Below are 20,247 nucleotides of genomic sequence, written 5' to 3' on the forward strand. Positions count from 1 at the left end.
AGTTTTGAGATATAACTGACACATGACAAAAAATTTAAAGAGTACAAAGTGATTTAATATATGTAAATACAGTGAAATGATTGCTACAATTACTTAACATCCATCCCCTGACATAGTTACGAAATTTTTCCCTTGTGATGAGAACATGTAAGATGTAGTCTATTAGCAACTTTCAAAGATACAGGACAGTGTCATTAACTGTAGTCACCACATTGTACATTACATCCCCAGGACTTATTTGTCTTACAGCTGGAAGCCTGTGCCTTCTGACCACCCCCACCCCAGTTCCACCACCCATCACCCTCGCCTCCAGGGCCCCAATCCGCTCTCCCTTGCCTCTGGAAGCCACAAATATCTATTTCTGTGAGTTTGAGTTTTTTAGATTCTACTTAGAAGTGAGATCAGATAGTATTTTTCTTTCTCTGGCTGACTTATTCACTTCCAATAAAATGTTGATGAGAAATGATGAGGATGAAAATCCCTTTCCTGTTCTTGACCTTAGGGAAATTTTCAGTCTCTCAGCTTTCATTATGCACAGATGACTTTTTACCAGCTTTCATTATGCACAGATGACTTTTCCCTCTGATTCCTAGTTCATTAAGAATTGCTTTTTCCCCCCTAAAATCAAGGATGAATACTGGATTTTGTCCAAAGTCAATTTCTGCATCCACTAGAATTATCAAACAGTTTAATTTTTGCTTATTAATGTGGTAAATTATACTGATTGCTTTGAAATGTAAACAGTGTTAATTTTCTCTGAGAGAAACCATACTTGATTGCAGTGTAGTAATACTTTTATTGTCAAAGAAAGCAGAAGATGTTCCCGAGTATTCTTAGCTTGTTAAAAAGGTCACCAAGGGTATTGCCTAAAGTCATAGGCCAGTTTTAAATGGGATTCGTCATTCTGAGTCATCTAAATTCCTCTGTTAAAAAGAGACTACAGAGAGAGGCATAAGCCGTGGAAGGAAGACAGAGGCAAATGAGAAATCTGAGATGTTTCCATCTTCTGAGGAATATGTCCTGAAGGAGGCATTCCCAATCTGAATTCAGCCCTGAGGATGTAGATCTGGTGGGGAGATGGCTAAGGATGAGAGCAGCGTGGGCTGGGGAGCGCAGATGGGGACGTGTGGTTTCGGGAGTGATGGTGGCCCCTGTGGGGTTTGAGACAGGTGACCCCCTTCTTTGGAGAGCTTTCACCTCCTCCCTCCATCGTCCTGACTCTGCTCTGTTTCCCTGCCTCCTGGGCTGCTGCTCCTCAGCCTCCTTTGCTGGCTCCTTATTTCTGAATATCAGAGTCATCCAGGACTTAGTCATAGGTCGTCCTCTCCCTCTGAGGTCACTCCTTGGGTAATTTCATCCTGTCTCATGGCTTTAAGTGCTTGAGGTATTTGAATAAAATTCAGATTCTTTGTCATGACCTCCAAGATCCAGCCAGGTTGGGTACCCAACTACCTCCAGGACTATACTTACCTCCTCTTCCCCACAGTCCAATGCACTTACTATTCCTTCAACACATCAGACACGGTCTTATATCAGGATCTTTATTTATTTATTAAAGGATCTGCTCTTCCCTTTTCTTGGAATGTGTTTTTCCAGATCTTGTCATGGCCCACTCCCTAATTTTATTCGATTCTCAGCTCAAATACCTGAAAAAAGCCTTCCTCAGCCCCTGAACTTCCTTACTTAAAACAGCTGTTCCAACCTGTGACGCTGTCTGTCCCCTGACCCTGCTTTTCCTATCACAGGCCTTCCTGTCCCGCATATCAAAGCCAGCGGTGTGTCTCCATCATCTGTCTCATGCACAACGAAGCGACGGCCAGGAAGGCAGCGACGCTGCTGTTTCTCCTTTTGACTCACTATGTACTCAGAAACGTTTGCTTGGGGAAGAAATAACAAATATTTGCTGGCACTTTATGTATTAGACTTTGCAAATCATTTCTACTCAATGTATGGATTTTTTTCCCCCAGATATTTCTCTTGCAATTGTGTTACCTACACTTAGATGGCAGGGTTGTCTATTAATTTATTCACAAAGCTTAAACTTGCTTTTCTCAGGGATAGCGAACACAAAAGAACAAGAATGTTATAAAATTTCATTGCCTGTGTCTTGCACAAAATATTTATGCTTTCTAAATCTAATGAGATGAATTATTGATTAAATGCCATCTTTGCTTCTCAATTCTTAAAAATCCTTAATATTTTTTTAAGTTTCTCTCTTTAGTTTGTGAGTGTATTAAAGGGATAGACTGTAAATTATTCATTCTTTGTCCCAGGGCCAGACTCAGAGCGTGGTGAATAGAAGGTTTATAATAGATGTTCATTGAAAATGACAGAAGAATGATTCAGGGAAATATAAGAATTTAAGTACAGATTTATGTTTTTGTTCTGTAAAAATTGCCAAGGCTTTCATAAAAATTTGTGATTCCCTATCTTCTTAATTAGTTGTCTTTTGTGTCCCAAACTTGATCTTAATTTAATTTCTCAGGCAAACTCCCAACTTGCATTTAAGTCTATTTCTAACCAACCCAGCTTCTCCATTACTCACTGCAGATGGAGTGATATCTTAGAATGAATGCACCTTCTGTAGGATCTGTAAGACAGAGGTAATAGAGGTCCAAGTCAGGTCCACAGGGACGAGGCCCAATTCAAACCAAATGATCAAGGTCTGACCATCATGGTTCTTATTCCATCAAATATGGGCTCAATGAAATCACAATAAAGAGAGAAAGTTATAGCTCTGCCTAACTGATGTTATGCAACGTAGAAGATTCTGGCATGATGGTTTAGTGGGCAAGACAGCCTTTATTCCTTAAAATTAAATTTAAAAAGTGCTTTTGTTCTTCCTAGAGTGATAGTCACTGTAAAATGTTAAAACGATATTATCAGATGTAGTATTACTCACTCTACCCCATGAAACAGAACCACCACTTTGGTTACATGCTGCTATATAACAAACCCCAAGTGTAAGGGGCTTAAAATAATAGTAGTCATTTGATTGTTGTGTCTCAGAGTTCTAAGAGTTGACTGAAAGCAACCAGGCAATTTTCACTCAGAGCTGTGAAATGAGATGACATTTTTGCCATCAGAGCTGAGGTTGGGATCAGCAGGAGTTTCACTCCCTCACTTGGCGGGTGCCTGGCAGGAAGGCTCAAAGCCTTGTTGGTTGGGACACCTGGTCCACCCTGCACATCTCTCTCTCTCTGACTCTCTGGTCTCTCCAGCAGGGCGACCTCAGAATAGAGGGACTTCTTCCATGCTAATTCAGGCCCCAGAGTGCATTCTTGAGGGGGTGCTACAGGAAAGTGCACTGGGTTTTCTAAGAGCCTCGGGGATCACGCAGCACCACTCTGGGATCCTCTGTTGGTCAAAGCAACCCCCACAGTCCTGCAGGTTCAGGGGAGCGCCTCAGACTCCACCTCTTGATGAATAAGTGGCCAGTCCTTCAAGAGCATGTGGGACGGAAATGTTGTCGTATCCATTCTTGGAAAACCTAACCTGCCACCGCCGCTGTTAATGTCTTGCTGACTCTCCTCCCAGGCATCTCCTTCTGCATATTCTGTTTAACATGAGTGGATTTTAACGATACACAACTTATTTGTTCTTATCAGATCACTTGTCATTTTGCAGGTTAATAACACGGCTTGTCACACAGTGAGTTAGCAGCAGACTTGAGTCAGACCCGAAGCCTCTTGAGGACAAATCTAGGTCTAATGCTGGCCCGCGTGGAATAAAGAAAGCAGAGGTCAAGTGACGGCTCCTGTTGGAGCTATGGGGCAGGCTGGATTTTGAGATACTCGAGGAGGGATGTTAAGAGGATGTTTGGTAACCCATAGAAAAGCAGGTGGACTTTACGCCTGCTTTTTAGCAATGTAGTTTGAAGGAATTGGTAACAACTGCCCTCAAAGATGCAGTAGCTAAACTATAGGTAGTAGGTGCACTTCTTATTGTCTAAGTTATGAACACTTTTCACAGAACTCTCTAGCTGCATAGATGATCATCAATAATGTGTGTTACTGTTGTGAGTCACCATGGACATAAGGCACTTTGTTTCCAAGACCAGTGCGGTGTGGAAAAGCCCCAGCCCCGCAGTGACTGGAATAGGAAGCAGATTTCTGAAAGCTCATCAAAAGTTAAACCATCCTGTCTTTGCTACGGACTCTGAGCAGAATCATCCATTTTGCAATGGGGACAAAAGGAATTCAGACGTTCAGGGCATCACAGGGAGAACCCTTTTTCCCAGGAGGAGTCTCCTCAGGGCCCCTCTCACGTCCGTGCTCCTCAGGCTGTAGATGAAGGGGTTCGTCATGGGGGTCACCACGGTGAACAGCAGTGCCCCAACCTTGTCCCTGTTGTCAGGGTCAGGGGACGAGGGGAAGAAGTAGACCCCCACGATGGTCCCGTAGAAGAGGAACACGACTGTCAGGTGAGAGCCGCAGGTGGAGAAGGCTTTCCACCGCCCCTCGGGGCGGGAGAGTCTCAGGACAGCCCTGGCGATGCAGGCGTAGGAGACGAGGATGAGGGCGAAGGGCAGGGTGACGACCGATGAGCCCATGACAGAGAGCACGAGCTCGTGGACCGCCGTGTCTCAGCAGGACAGCCTGAGCAGCGGGGCCAAGTCACAGAAGAAGTGCGGGAGAGCGCTGCCGTCACAGAAAGCTGATCGGAGCTGCAGAAGGGTGTGTTAGGGCTCCAGTGTTACTGAGGGCCCAGGGGGTGGCGGTCAGCCAAAGGCAGAGCCTGGGTCCCATGACGGTCGTGTAGTTCAGAGGGTGGCAGATAGCCACAAAGCGGTCACAGGCCATGACCCCCAAGAGGAAGTTGTCAGTGACAACAAAGACAATGGAGAAATACATCTGTGTGATGCAGCTCTCATAAGAGATGGATGGACTCTTGGTCTGAATATTCATCAGCATTTTGGGGATTGAGGTGGAAATGGAGGAAATATCCGCCAAGGACAGGTTGGCGAGGAAGAGGTACATGGGGGTGTGAAGGTAAGAGTCCAAGCCGATGGGCAGAACGATGAGCGCGTTCCCCACCACGGTGACCAGGTACATAGCCAGGAAAAGTGCAAAGAGGAGCTCCTGCTGCCCAGGTTGGCTGAAGAGTCCCCAGAGGAGGAGCTCAGAGATGCTCGTTTGGTTTCCTTCATGCATATTTCTGCTGATCTGGAGAAAGGACCGCAAAGTCTTTACCCCCACACGAAAACCCAGTGTGGGACCATTCAACTGGGGTCATGGCAGGGAGGTGGACACTCCCTCTAGGCTGAAGGGGAATGAAGGGTGGAGAAAGATTACTTAATAAGGAACTCCGTCAGCAGTGCAGAGACTCAAGAAATGCCTTAGAAAGAAAAGTTGGGGACATGATAGATACTTATCGATGAATATGTTTTAAACTCTAACATGGTTCTGAAAGTGACTTTTACAGTTGGCTCCAAATTAGTGACAAGCCCTGAACTGAGGACAGTATATGAGTTATGTTCCGTTCTCTAAACATGTTAGATAACTCTGAAGGAATTACTTAAAAGTGAACTAACTGGTCCCAAGACCTTTCCCACTATTCACCTGCATCCTTTTGAAGAGTCATTAAAGTGATGAGTTTGGGGACTAGCCAACTGAATGTTAGGTATGCTCGTGAGAATAATTCAGGGGCCAACCCCAAAAGAACTGTTCTTGGAGAAGGTGTACAAGAAAGGGAGACCAGAAATTTACTTCATTTGTGGTTAGATGTTAGGTGAAGGGAGAAGGTTTAGGGGACACGTAGGAACCTAAACTCTTGGGTTTTCCTCTCTGTCGGAAGATGGGAGCTCCGTGCATCAGCTCACTGCTTGTATGGCAGGACCGTCCTGCATCTATCCTCACACGGGACACAGCGTGAGTTGCCCACAGGTCAAGTGGTGGCTGCGGGAAGTCACTGAGCTCAAGCCTCCTTGTTGGGACTCCAACCAGGAAGGAGCCTTTTGGGGTAGAGGAGGTTATAGAATAAGGGATCAGGGAGGGGCTGTCTTAGGAAACGGCAGTCATAGAGAGGTCAGGGAGAAAACTCATCGCCCTTGTCAAGGAAATGCTTCGTGGACGAGTCCCTGAAAGGCCTCTGAAGAATCCCAAGTGTTCTCACGATGGAGCCAGACTGCCACCCACAACTCACCACCCCCGAGTACTCCACGGCAGCAGAGAGCAGACGCCCCCTTTCCACTGCCTGTCTTCTCCTTACGGCTCCCTGCGCCACACCCCACGCTGCAGAGCTGACTCGGCTCAGAAGGGAGGACGCAGGCTGCGAAGGATGTGAAGCTGAAGTTTCTAATTGGGCTGGGCTTGTGGCCACCTGGAAGTGAGTCTTTAGTTCCAAGTTAAAACTTATTTTACAAGCTAAAAGTGATCAGAAAATGATAAGAACCTCCCAAGGTGCTACCCGGGGCAGGGGTGTGACTATTGGGAAGAAAATTGACTTGAGAGCCGAGAGGCACGCGTCTCACCTTTCTCCTCTCCTGGTATTCTCTCCCTCTTGGTTTTCTCTCTCTCCTCTATTATCTGCAAAATCTTTGTCCCTCAAAGATTAGAGAGAGCCAAGTCTCCCCGTAGGTTTTCTTTCCGCGAAGGAGCCAGAAGAAAATCAACTCTTGATCCCAGGATTCTGGAAAACTGAAGGCAGTGAAGACTGGAGTAGGAGGTCTGGGGTCTCATTGCCCCCATGAAGCTTGACTTACAGACGGGAGAGAGACAGAGAGAGAAACTAGGAGTGGAGGTGCCGAGGCCAAACTAAAGAGAGACAGAGAACCAGCAGGCATCTCTCCCCAACCTCAGGGCCAGACACGGAGCAGCCTTCGAGGGTCCGGGAGGGTGAAGCCCTGGGCTGGTTTGGGCTTGACTAGCATGAGCAAGTGTGTATTTTGAGCGACGACCTCTAACCTCCCCTTCCTGCCCTACCTGCCCTGCCACCAGAAGTCCTGCAAAACCCGCCCCGCGTCCCTGGGGCGCCTGCCTAGCTAGCCGAGCGCAGCAGCGCTGCGGTCTAACCGGGCTCACCTCTGGAAGAGGCCCGGACCTCAGGACGCCGCTGGGCTTAGACCAGCAGCTTAGCTTGCTGGGGGCAGGGCTGCAGGGGAGACAGACAGCAGGGCCCGTGTTCTTCTCAGAACCAGGCTCTTTCCCCAAGCGCAGCGCCGATACAGCCACGGCGCCGGGCTCACACGGGACAGTGAGCTCCTCCTAGGTCCTTGGGGACAGCGCCCCTGAGGGTTTCCTCAGGACAGAGGGCTGTTTTCAGATCCCAGGCTCGGTGAGGTCTATGGGGAATAGATAGGCTGCTCAGCAATTTTGTTTGTCTGTCTTCAGGTGCCTCTTCCCACCTGTGATTCCCTGTTTGTAACTTTGTCACTTATTACCTTTGGTAGCAAGTGAATTATTTGCTGCATGTCTTATGTTCCTAGCAAGATAGATGGTAAGAATTTTGGGAGTCCCTTCTTTGCTTTCTCACTAGTGACAAGTAGAGCAAAAACAGTAAATAACCCAAGAGCCAACTGTAATTTCTGCACTAGCGATTATGACTCCAAAGAGACACCATCTCTCATGGAAGGGGGTGGACTACAGTCTCCTTTCCACTTGAATGGATGTCAGTGTTGGAAGGGAATCGGGAGACCCAGCGATTTGGCCCTTGGAATGCATAGTTGTAAACTAAAGAAGTAAACTCTGGGTTTTTAATGTTGAAAGGAAACGTATTGCAATGATATTTGGTTGTTCACAGATACACTGGGAAGGCTGGAAATATAGACCCTGAAATAGACAGGAAAAAGGAAGTCTGTGTATACAGTGAAAGTGAAAGTCGCTCAGTCGTGTCAGACTCTTTGTGACCCCCATGGACTGTAGCCCACCAGGCTCCTCCATCCATGGGATTCTCCAGGCAAGAGTACTGGAGTGGGTTGCCATTCCCTTCTCCAGGGCATCTTCCTGACCCAGGGATGGAACCTGGGTCTCCTGCATTTCAGGCAGATTCTTTACTGTCTGGGTCACCAGGGAAGCTCATATAGCCAGAAAGACAACCAGAATTAATCGACTCCTACTTCTAATCACTGCACATGCTTCATAATCTAGTACAGCTGCTTCTCACCCAAACCAAGAAGAGTCACCTCCTCCTCAACTGGAATCAGTGTAACCCATGGACTAACTGTATAGATATTTGTGACTAATATTTGAAATAACTGAGTAATGGAGAAAAAAAGGCAAATTGTTCTGTCTATCTATCTGTCTGGTCATGACTAGGAAAGAAATGTGTGTGGAGCCAGAATCCTTATTTCTATCACTTGTCCATGAGGCATATTTTTTAGTTCCTTCTCCTACTACTGCTATGGTCTGAATATTTGTGTCCCCTTAAAATTAGTATGCTGAAACATGACCCCAGGTGATGGCACTAGGAGGTATAGTCTTGGAAGTTGATTAGGTCATGGGGACAGAGCCCTCAGGAATGGGATTAGCATCCTTATAAATGAGGTCTGAAAAAGCTCCCTTTCCCCCTTCCACTTTGGGAAGATACAATAAAAAAATGGCAGTCCATGAACCAGGAGGCAGGCTCTCACCAGACATTGAATTGCTAGAGTCTTGGTCTTGGACTTCTAGCCTCCATTGTGGTAAGCAATAAATTTCTGTTGTTTATAAGCCACCCAATTTATGATATTTTGTTACAGCAGCCCAGAGGGACTATGATAACTACTATCTCATCACAGGTCTTCTCAGTTCTAGAGCCTGAAGGAAGAATTTAAGTCTTTATATTTTATTGGGAAGATGAAATCCCAGGGATTTAAGGAGGAGGACAACAGAGTGTGCAGAGGCTAGGCTAGATGCAACACAGTGCAATGAAAGGCACTGTTGCAAGGATGATTGTTCACAAGAAGCATGGTCTCGTTAGATATACTCAGTCAACGTACTCTTCTGGAAGGAGAAATCCTAGCTAGGATCAGTCCAGGGAGAGAAGAAATGGACACTTACATGCCCTGTTCCTTTTCATCTCTTGCTTCCCATCAGCCAACGTCCATCCCATGGGGGCCTGACACTCTCGAACTTGAAATTTGCATCATCTGTCCCCTTGGTGGCCACACGGGAAGTTAGGAATCATATTCCACAAGAAGACTTTTTGAGTTCAGAAGCTGAGGGAAGCTCTGCATGGGCATGCTGGGCATATAGGTTTAATGCAGGTATCAGCCAGCTAGAGAACTTGGAAAGAGCTAGCAGAGTTCCAGAGGTGAACTATGTCATTAGAAAGAAGAAAGTAATATAAGGTTTGGGTCCAACACCACCCAACTCCTGTGCTACTCATATCTATTCACATCCTCTCATTATCGCCAGTTCTCTAGCATAATTTTTGCCAAACAATGAAAATACTCTGAGAAGGGAAGTTCAAGCCCAATTAGTCTAGAGCAAGGCTTCCCATTCTTGTATCCATTATTGCCCAGGCACGTTCTGAAGGAGCCTTTATAGATCCTTTAGTCTCACTTCTCTCCATCTCCCATGAAATTAAACATGATGACATAAGATTTTGTCAGATAGGGTTGAGTTTTAGAAAGGCACAAACCATTAAAATGTCTGGTTTTTTCCACCCCTGAAGGACGAATTTTACCCTCTTGAGGGTGAATATCATCCTTGTTGAGACCCTCCCAGAGTGGTGGCAAGTCTTGATCTCCTGCAAAATTAAGTCCAAAATGTCATCAGAAAATATCACAGTCCTCCTGTCTGCGGCTGGTGCTCCCTCCCTCCACCAATGGTCTTCCCCTTCTGCCACCATCACTCCGTAGATACCCTCACTCGGGGCTCAGAGTGTGGCAGGTCTAGATGGTTTTATGGGGAACCCAGAATTTTTCCCTAGCTCCGCCACACTGCCGGGAGCCAGCACACGAGATCCCACCCATGACAAGGTCATGAGGAGAAGACCTGACAGGCAAGGCAGATCAGGACTTCAGGGATTTCAAAAAGCTGCCCCGGCGCTCACCTTAAAGATGATTTCTGTCTTTCTGATGCTTGCTATATTAGACTACTCCCTAATTTCGGTGGCACGGGTAAAAGGCCTTCCCCGATCTCTTTCTAAGCAGAGTCAACTTAGAACCTTACTTAATATGTCCGCCGGACTGTCGTATCCTATAAGATTATCCAGAATGAAAGGAGTGTTTCAATTTAGACCCCTTTGCTGACATTCTAGCCTGCTTGACAAATGCATACTAATGCACATAACTGCTCACAACACCTTAGTCATAAACAGCATAAAGAACCTGATCACATAAAGGCCCTAATAGGCACAGAGCCCTTCGGGGGTGAGGAAGCCCTATTAGAGAACACAAAAATATTATTCTAAAAGTGGTTATAGTTAAAGATTTAGAAAAATAAGAGTTCAGAATTGTTAATTTTAACCAGGAATGCTAAACAGGGGCTGCCTCACTGGAGCTGCAGAGTCTTTGTGTGGTAAACCTTTTAGATAAATTTAACTGATAACTTCTGCAAAAGGACTGACCTTTGTGTTCATTAAAGAATAGATTATGGAAAACAGCATTTCATTCACCTAGGTCATAAAATGTCAATAGGCCCCAAGGCCAGAAGATAATGTATAAGACCCTCATAAACAAAGAAGTAAGCAGAAAACACCCTGGTTTCATGAAGGATGAGTCGATGTAATATTAAACTATCTTCCCCTTAAAAATGTACTAACTTAGAATATAAAAGCTACGGTAAAAAAAAAAAAAAAAAAGATTTGCCAGACTCTGCTGCACACCCCGTGTGGCCTCTCTCTCTCTCTCTCTCTCTGTCTCTGTCTCTCTCCCCCCCGCAGACATGGCCCTGTCAAGGCTGGTCTCACGTGTCTCCCTCACCGACACCGTCCATCCTGAGGGTGCCCCCTGGGTCCTGTCGGGGCTGGACCCCAACACCACAGTGTGAGCCATGAGTGAAGGACTTCACCAAAATAAAGCCTTTGTACACACATACAAAATTTAGCCAAACTTTAGGCCAGCTTTCTTTATAATCAATTACCAAGCATTGGAAACAACACAAAGGTCCTCACATGAGGAAGGGAAAAACAACAACAACAACAACAAAACCACTGCATAAAATTTACATTATGGAAGGCTACTCTGCAATTTAAATGTTCTACTATAGATATCAAGTAACAGTATAGATGGACCTCAAACTGAATTATTCCAAGTGGAAGAGGTCACAAACACTGCATATTCTATGATCCTAGCTAAGGACACACTCGCAAAGGCAAAATTATGTGGAAAAATTATGGGTTATAAGGGTCAATGGGTTGGTGACTGAGTTAACTACAAAGAAACTCGGAAATTTATAGTCGTTGACTGTGGTAGTGGTTACCCGACTCTACATTTGATCAGATTCTTACAGTTATACAGTAAAATTATACTGTTTGAAAATTATGTGCTAATTAAAAATGAAAACAATATAAAGTAACCAAAAAAAAAAAAAAACCCCATGTACACACTCAAAATATCCAACGTGGTCCCCACAGATAGTCTAATTGCTTCTTCCTAGAAAAGTAGGAAGAAGCACTGTAGACGTTCTCACGCAGCCAGCCCCTGAGAGCACCGTGTCTCTGTAAGTCACTCCTGGTTCCCATGCATTAGCTTCTGAAATCCAACTTGACTCCGGATGACCTCCCTTTAGAGGAACCAGACTGTGGTCCTGGGCTCTGTGATCACCCTGTCTTCATCTAAATGTTAATAGTTGTTTGTGCATGCAGGTCTTCTTCTGGCTGTTAAGATTTCCTATGACTCTATAGCCAAAGCCGAGGAAACACTCCAAGGTAGAACTGAAATTGAGTAAATATACTAAGCTTTAATTATATTCTGTATGATTTAATTATATTAAAACTACAAACCCTCCTCTCAAGTTATTTTATAGACATTTCTTTATTTGCTATTTACAAACACAATTCTATGGATTTGGGAGGAAAAGTAATTCTATTACATTTATTTTACAAATGAAGAGGTGAATGATTTCTCCAAGAGCACAGAAAGAATGCACGGAGAATTCTGAACTTGAATCCATATTAACATAGTTTACACTATTATTCCCTGACTTAGAGAACTTGACATCTTTGAACACCACTTGAGAGAGCTTCCCTAGCAGCATTTATGCTTTATTCCATGGCTGGATCCTTTATTCCAACCAACTCTTCACGATTGGCTGCTGCTTGTTTTCAAGCAGCAAGGTAAGGGTCTACACTCAATTGCTGTTGTTTAGTAACTAAGTTGCATCCAGTCCTTTGCAACCTCATGGACTGTAGCCCACCAGACTCCTCTGTCCATGGGATTTTTCCAGGCAAGAATACTGGAGTGGGTTGCCATTCCTTTCTCCAGGGGCCTTTCCGACCCAGGGATTGAACTCATGTCTCCTGCATTGTCAGGATGATTCTTTACTGCATTATACATGTTCAGTGAAAACTGTAATTCATGCAAAAGCAATGTGGCAGCTATACCCACTGATTTACTAAGCACAGATATATTAATAGATATTTTGAACAAATTCAGGAGTTTTCTTTTAAAAAGCTGCATATTAAACATCAAAACTTCTATCAGTAGGAAGTTAGGTGATGCTTAGAAACATTATCATGATGTTCCTCTAAAAAGATTATTGAAAAAAATAGTCTAGGTGATGCTCTGATTAGGTACTAATTTCATCTTGTTCACTATATGTGAGCCTCTTCTTAGAGGCAAAGGGAAAAAAAGGAGAGTTATATGACCCTTCTTTAAATTACAGAAGAGACCAAAGCAAATTAGCAAGATTAAAATTTCATTTTAATATTTTCCCAGAATTTTATTTTTAATATTTCTAGCATAGCTACCCATGTGGGCAGTGATGTGCATGAAAATATAGGCTTTTGATTAGGTTTTAAATGGGTTTAAATCTTGAATCATCCTCATATCAGCTGTGTAATTGTAGAGCACCACATTCCTTCAGAAATTCTCAATAATCTAACAGTAAAATAAGAATAAGAATGCTACCTACGTTGCACACAAACACATTTTTATATATTAAGCTCTTAGCATTTGTTGCAGAACATAGTATATAGTAACATGATTACATATGTTAAGTTTGGTGAGCATAAAGCCTTCATGGGCTAGGCTTGTAAAGTGAAGTTGCCAAAGGCTTAGGAGGAAAATGATAGAGAATAGGAGATAGCATTGAATGGCTGTCTTTCCAAAGGATTCTGATTCAAATAAAAGGAATTAAAATCCTGTTCCTACACAAGAACAGATTCACATAAAATATTTAACAACTTGAGGTTTGCTGCTAAAACAGACCTGCAGGGTAAAGGCAAGCCACAAATAATTATTCACCTTCCATCTGTGATTCAAATATGGGATCACCGTACTGAAAAAAAGAATGAGCTTAAGAAAAGGAGACTCTTTAAACACAAGTTAAAATATGTCTTTCAAGGAATAATTTTTTTTTTTTAAAGAAACTGGCTACATGAAAGTACCAAACCAGGCAATTGTGTGAGTGGAGCAGGAACAGAGCGAAAAGTACTGGAGGGTGTAGGAAATCTCAGGGACTTTATGGTGTGACAAAAGGCAAATTGAGAAGCAGCTTCAAGATTTCACAACTCACACATAAAGCACCACATACTGCACCCACCTTGCCAAATCAATGTAGAAACCATCATTCTATCCTAATAATGTTATAGCTGACACTAAGCAGGGATGATAAACAGGTTTACTCATTGGTTTTTAATGCGATGTCTCACTGATTACTCAACAGCACCTTGAGTTAGATCTCACCATGGGAAATAGATGGGGACATAGTGGAAACAGTGTCAGACTTTATTTTGGGGGGCTCCAAAATCATTGCAGATGGTGACTGCAGCCATGAAATTAAAAGACACTTGCTCCTTGGAAGGAAAGTGATGACCAACCTAGACAGCATATTAAAAAGCAGAGACATGACTTTGCCAACAAAGGTCCATCTGGTCAAGGCTATGGTTTTTCCAGTGGTCATGTATGGATGTGAGAGTTCGATGGTGAAGAAAGCTGCGTGCCGAAAAATTGATGCTTTTGAACTATGGTGTTGGAGAAGACTCTTGAGAGTCCCTTGACTACAAGGATATCCAACCAGTCCATCCTAAAGGAAATCAGTCCTGGGTGTTCATTGGAAGGACTCATGCTGAAGCTGAAACTCCAATACTTTGGCCACCTGATCGAAGAGTTGACTCCTTGGAAAAGACCCTGATGCTGGGAGTGGTTGGGGGCAGGAGGAGAAGGGGACGACAGAGGATGAGATGGTTGGATGGCATCACCGACTCGATGGGCATGAGTTTGAGTAAACTCTGGGAGTTGGTGATGGACAGGGAGGCCTGACGTGCTGCGATTCATGGGGTTGCAAAGAGTTAGACACGACTGAGTGATTGAACTTGAACTTGAGCTACTTTTATTTTGTAGATGGAAAATTTTAGGTTCAGGGGACTTATGTTAGGATTCATGATTTCTGGATAACAAACAGTAAGGCTGATCTGCAAATCATCCCAGAGTCCAAGTTCTATATATGATGCTATGCTTTCCCCACAGAATCACCTCTACTGGTTGTAGACACATGACTACGGGAAAAACCATAGCCTTGACCAGACAGACCTTTGTTGGCTGTCTCTGCTTTTAATATGCTATCTAGGTTGGTCATAACTTTCCTTCCAAGGAGTAAGCATCTTGTAATTTGATGGCTGCAATCACCATCTGCAGTGATTTTGGAGCCCAGAAAAATAAAGTCTGACACTGTTTCCACTGTTTCCCCATCTATTTGCCATGAAGTGATGGGACCAGAAGCCATGATCTTAGTTTTCTGAATGTTGAGCTTTAAGCCAACTTTTTCACTCTTCTCTTTCACTTTCATCAAGAGGCTTTTTAGTTCCTCTTCACTTTCTGCCATAAGGGTGGTGTCATCTGCATATCTGAAGTTATTGATATTTCTCCCGGCAATTTTGATTCCAGTTTGTGCTTCTTCCAGCCCAGCGTTTCTCATGATGTACTCTACATGTAAGTTAAATAAGCACAGTGACAATACACAGCCTTGACGTACTCCTTTTCCTATTTGGAACCAGTCTGTTGGTCTATGTCCAGTTCTAACTGTTGCTTCCTGATCTGCATATAAGTTTCTCACAAGGAAGGTCACGTGGTCTGGTATTCCCATCTTTTTAAGAATTTTCCATAGTTCATTGTGATCCACACAGTCAAAGGCTTTGGCATAGTCAATAAAGCAGAAATAGGTGTTTTTTTCTGGAACTCTCTTGCTTTTTCAATGATCCAGTGGATGTTGGCAATTTGATCTCTGGTTTGTCTGCCTTTTCTAAATCCATCTTGAACATCTGGGAGTTCTCGGATCGTGTACTGTTGAAGTCTAGCTTGGAGAATTTTGAGCATTGTTTTGCTAGTTGGTGAAATGAGTCCAATTGTGTGGTAGTTTGAACATTCTTTGGTATTGCCTTTCTTTGGGATGGGAATGAAAACTGACCTTTTCCAGTTCTGTGGCCACTGCTGAGTTTTCCAAATTTGTCGGCATATTGAGTGCAGCATGTTCACAGCATCATCTTTCAGGATTTGAAATAGCTCAGCTGGAATTCCATCACATCCACTAGCTTTGTCTGTAGTGATGCTTTCTAAGGCCCACTTGACTTCACATCCCAGGATGTCTGACTCTAGGTGAGTGATCACACCGTTGTGATTATCTGGGTGGTGAAGATCTTAATATCCTCTATATTCATATTTACACCATCCTAAAGATGCACTCCTCTGCAAGGTACCAGAAGGCTTTATCCACCAGTGACTCCACCTCACTGCAGCCTCCATCTTCTATGGGGCACTCATTTTCATGCACTTATAGCCCAGCGCCAGCCATTTGATGGACACTGACAATATGGCATCTGTGTCCTATAGTAGGGTCGTCCCCAAGATCAGCTCTGTGGTCTCTAACCCAGGAACAAGGATGTCAAGAGTGCACTCAAGAAGGTTCTTTAGTAGGCAAAATTGTCTCTAGGTTTGTGATTTTTGATGTCACAGGATTCATGGAAACCTTGTTTTATTTTTCTCAGGTCTTCTCCATGTATGCAATCACATTTAAAGGCCACACTGAATTAAATTCCTGAAGGCATATCCTTCTCAAGGAAAATTTATGTCCAGAATTATAATACCTGAATGCAAATGGCTAAGATGAAGCACAACATATCTTGTGTCCAACTAGTCAAAAACTTTGTCAAGGAGATTTTTGACCAAATAACTCATTCTATATGCATGTCCTCTACCACATGCCACTCTAAAGATACATGTGAAACAGAGGCATAAACGAACCCATGAACACAGGTCTCTGTATGTGCCTCACATGGATGCATATATATGGGAGTGTGAAATTTGCCATATATGATGGAATGTGTCTGGTTTTTTAATTTAAATAATTCAAGTAATTAATTGGAGCATTAAAACATCAATTTAAGTTGAATGTTACTTATTTCTTTTGTTGAATTTCATAAGTGTTATAACACTTATAAATGTTATAAGAGGCCTAGATTGAAAATAAAATGATAAATTTTAAATAAAAGTATTTGCTTTTTCACATTTTATCTATAGATTCATAAGTATAGCACATTAAGTTAATTTTTATGAGTTGACTGAGTCATTTTATACAATCAACATGTTCACATAAAATTTTCCAAAAAACAGAAGAGCCAGAGTCCAATAAAAATGGAGAAAAAAATAAAAACATTTTTAATTAGAAAATCACTGCATATAAGTTATAATTGACTGAAATTATTCTGAATGTTCATATAAATATAAACATGACATATCTGTCAGTATGTTTCTCATCTTGGAACCATTTCTAATTATTATTTTAAATGATTCTTTAATTTAAGAACTATTTTAGGTTATATAAAATATCAAAAATAGAACCAAATGTTTCTATGTAATTTTGTGGCAGGCTGAAAATAGCCTGCCTAAAGATCCAAGGCTTAATTACTGGAATTTGTGAATACTAATTTATATGGCAAGAAAAATGACTATTTAGAATGACTATTAAGAATTTTAATTTGAGAGGTTATTCTGAATTATCTCTGTGTATCCTAAACCCTAAGGAAATCCCATGTATTATTAGAAGAAGGAGTTAGAGAGGATAGGATTCTGGGAAAATGCAGGAAGAGAATGCAGAAAGATCGGGAATATGGGTGCTTATCTAGACAACAACTGCACAGGAAGAATCTGTCTGGTGTGAAAATTTGGGAACTCTGGACTCTGAAGGCTTGCAACCTTCAGAGGAAGATTTGGATGATAAATTTTGATTGATTTCAGCTCTTACAGACCCATTTCTCACCCCTCGTGGTGTTACAGGCAGCTGTGTTTGTGTTCCGAGAGCAGCTTGCAGCTCTAGGTGATGGAATTCCAGGCTGGCAAAAAGGACTCATATTTTCCCAATACTGGGAACTTGTGCCCTGCTTTCTGATTGCTGCTTCTAATCACAAAGTTGCAAACAAAGAGGCAGGCAGCCATTGTTGCTGCAATAGAGATCTCCTAAAGAAAATCAGAGCTACCAAGGGAACATTTCATGCAAAGATGGGCACTATAAAGGACAGAAATGGTATGGACCTAACAGGCAAAGAGATGAAGAAGAGGTGGCAAGAATACACAGAACTGAAATGAAATGAAAGTCGCTCAGTCATGTCCAACTCTTTGCAACCCCACGACTATACTGTCCATGGAATTTTCCAGGCCAGAATGCTGGAGTCGGTAGCTGTTCCCTTCTCCAGGGCATCTTCCCAGCCTAGAGATTGAACCCATGTCTCCCTCATTGCAGGCAGATTCTTTACTGTTTAAGCCACAAGGGAAACCCAAGAATACTGGAGTGGGTAGCCTATCCTTTCTCCAGCGGATCTTCCGGACCCAGGAATTGAACCAGGGACTCCTGCGTTGCAAGTGGATTCTTTACCGATTGAGCTACCAGTGAAGCCCAGAATACACAAAACTATACAGAAAAGATTTCAATGACCCAGATAAGCATGATTGTGTGATCAGTAACCTAGAACCAGACATCTTGGAGTGCAAAGCCAAGTGTGCCTTAGGAAGCATCACTATAGACAAGGCTAACAGAGGTGATGGAATTCCAGCTGGGCTATTAAAAATCCTAAAAGATGATGCTATGAAAGTGCTGCACTCAATATGCCAGCAAATCTGGAAAACTCAGCAATGGCCACAGGACTGGTAAAGGTCAGTTTTCATTCCAATCCCAAAGAAAGGCTATACAAAAGAATGTTCAAACTACCACACAATTGCACTCATTTCACCAACTAGCAAAACGATGCTCAAAATTCTCCAAGCTAGACTTCAACAGTACATGATCTGAGAACTCCCAGATGTTCAAGATGGATTTAGAAAAGGCAGACAAACCAGAGATCAAATTGCCAACATCCACTGGATCATCAAAAAAGCAAGAGGATTCTGGAAAAACATCTACTTCTGCTTCATTGGCTATGCTAAAGCTTTTGACTGTGTGGATCTGAACAAACTAAAGAAAACTTTTCAAGAGATGCGAATCTGACCTGCCATCTGACCTGCCTCCTGAGAAATCTGTATGCAGGTCAAGAAGCAACAGTTAGAACAATGGACTGATTCCAAACTGGGAAAGGAGTATGTTAAGGCTATATATTGTCACCCTGCTTATTTAACTTATGTGCAGAGTACATCATGAGAAATGCTTGGCTGGATAAAGCACAAGCTGGAATAAAGATTGCCAGGAGAAATATCAGTAACCTCACATATGCAGATGACACCACCTTTATGGCAGAAAGAGAAGAGGAACTAAAGAGCCTCTTGATGAAGTTAAAACAGGAGAGTGAAAAAGTTGGCTTAAAACTCAACATTCAAAAAACTAAGATCATGGCATGCAGTCCCATCACTTCAAGGCAAATAGGTGGGGAAACAATGGAAACAATGACAGACTTTATTTTCTTGGGCTCCAAAATCACTGCAGATTGTGATTGCAGTCATGAAGTTAAGACACTTGGTCCTTGGAAGAAAAGTTATGACCAACCTAGAAAGGATATTAAAAAGTGGAGACATTACTTTGCTAACACAGGTCTATCTAGTCAAAGCTATGGTTTTTTTCCAGTAGTCATGTATGGATGGGAGAGTTGAACCATAAAGAAGGTTGAGTGCTGAAGAATTGATGCTTTTGAACTATGGTGTTGGAGAACACTTTTGAGAGTCCCTTGGACTGCAAATAAATCAAACCAATAAATCCTAATGGAAATCAATCCTGAATATTCATTGGAAGGACTGATGCTGAAGCTGAAACTCCAATACTTTGGCCACCTGATGTGAAGAACTGACTCATTGGAAAAGACCCCAGGGCTGGGAAAGATTGAAGGCAGGAGGAGAAGGGAAGGCAGAGGATGAGATGGTAGAATGACAACACTGACTGTTTGGACATGAGTTTGAGTAAACTCCAGGATATGGTGAAGGACAGAAAAGACTGGCGTGCTGCAGGTCATGGGGTTGCAAAGAGTCAGACACGACTGAGTGACTGAGCAACAACTCCCTCAGCTGAAGTGATTTCCAGGGAATTTAAAAAGATGCGTGTGTGAGAGTCACTCAGTCATGTTCAACTCTATGTGACCCCATGGACTGTAGCCCACCAGGATCCTCTGTCCATGGGATTCTCCAGGCAAGAATACTGGAGTGGGTTGCTATTATCTTTCATGGGGGATCTTCCCACCCCAGGGATTGAATTTGGGTCTCCTGCACTGCAGGCAGACTCTTTACCATCTGAGCCACCAAGGAGCTGCATTAAAAAGTACACATTATTTGCTTTTTTTTTTTTGCTCACATTATTTTTCTCTTTTCCCCCTCTTTGGGAGCCCTAAATTAAAATCTAGGACATTCAAAAATGACTACATATATGGGGACATTGGAAAGTGACCACAGTTACCCAGGAAAGGGTCAGAAAAGATCTGAGAAGACCTTAAGTTTACATTCCAGGCTGATTCTTGACATAGCGACATCCTACAACAATAAAAAAGCAAAAACAAGAAACAGAAGCAATAACAGAAAGCCTCAAACCCTGGGGAAAGAAAGAAATCTTATGTCCAGAATTGGTAGATTAAATTGTTTAGTTTTAAACAGTAACAACAGCAAATCACTAGGCAAACAAACAAATGAGAAAGTCTGTCCAATTCAAAGGGAAAAAATAAACAGAAACTGTCTCTGAAAAAGACCTGACTTTAGAT

At 42.9% G+C, this 20,247-nt stretch overlaps 1 protein-coding gene across 1 annotated transcript; it reads right to left on the reverse strand.

The window, feature by feature from the left end:
- Nucleotides 1–4,207: 4,207 nt before the first annotated feature.
- On the reverse strand, nt 4,208–5,153 carry LOC136174588 (olfactory receptor 1S1-like). Its single transcript, XM_065944765.1, is given in 2 exon segments — nt 4,208–4,682; nt 4,684–5,153. Coding segments are annotated over 2 exon segments (945 nt in total).
- Between the last annotated feature and the right edge of the window lie 15,094 nt (nt 5,154–20,247).

The sequence above is a fragment of the Muntiacus reevesi genome, chromosome 9 (assembly GCF_963930625.1).
Source record: "Muntiacus reevesi chromosome 9, mMunRee1.1, whole genome shotgun sequence".
Taxonomy (NCBI): Eukaryota; Metazoa; Chordata; class Mammalia; order Artiodactyla; family Cervidae; genus Muntiacus; species Muntiacus reevesi.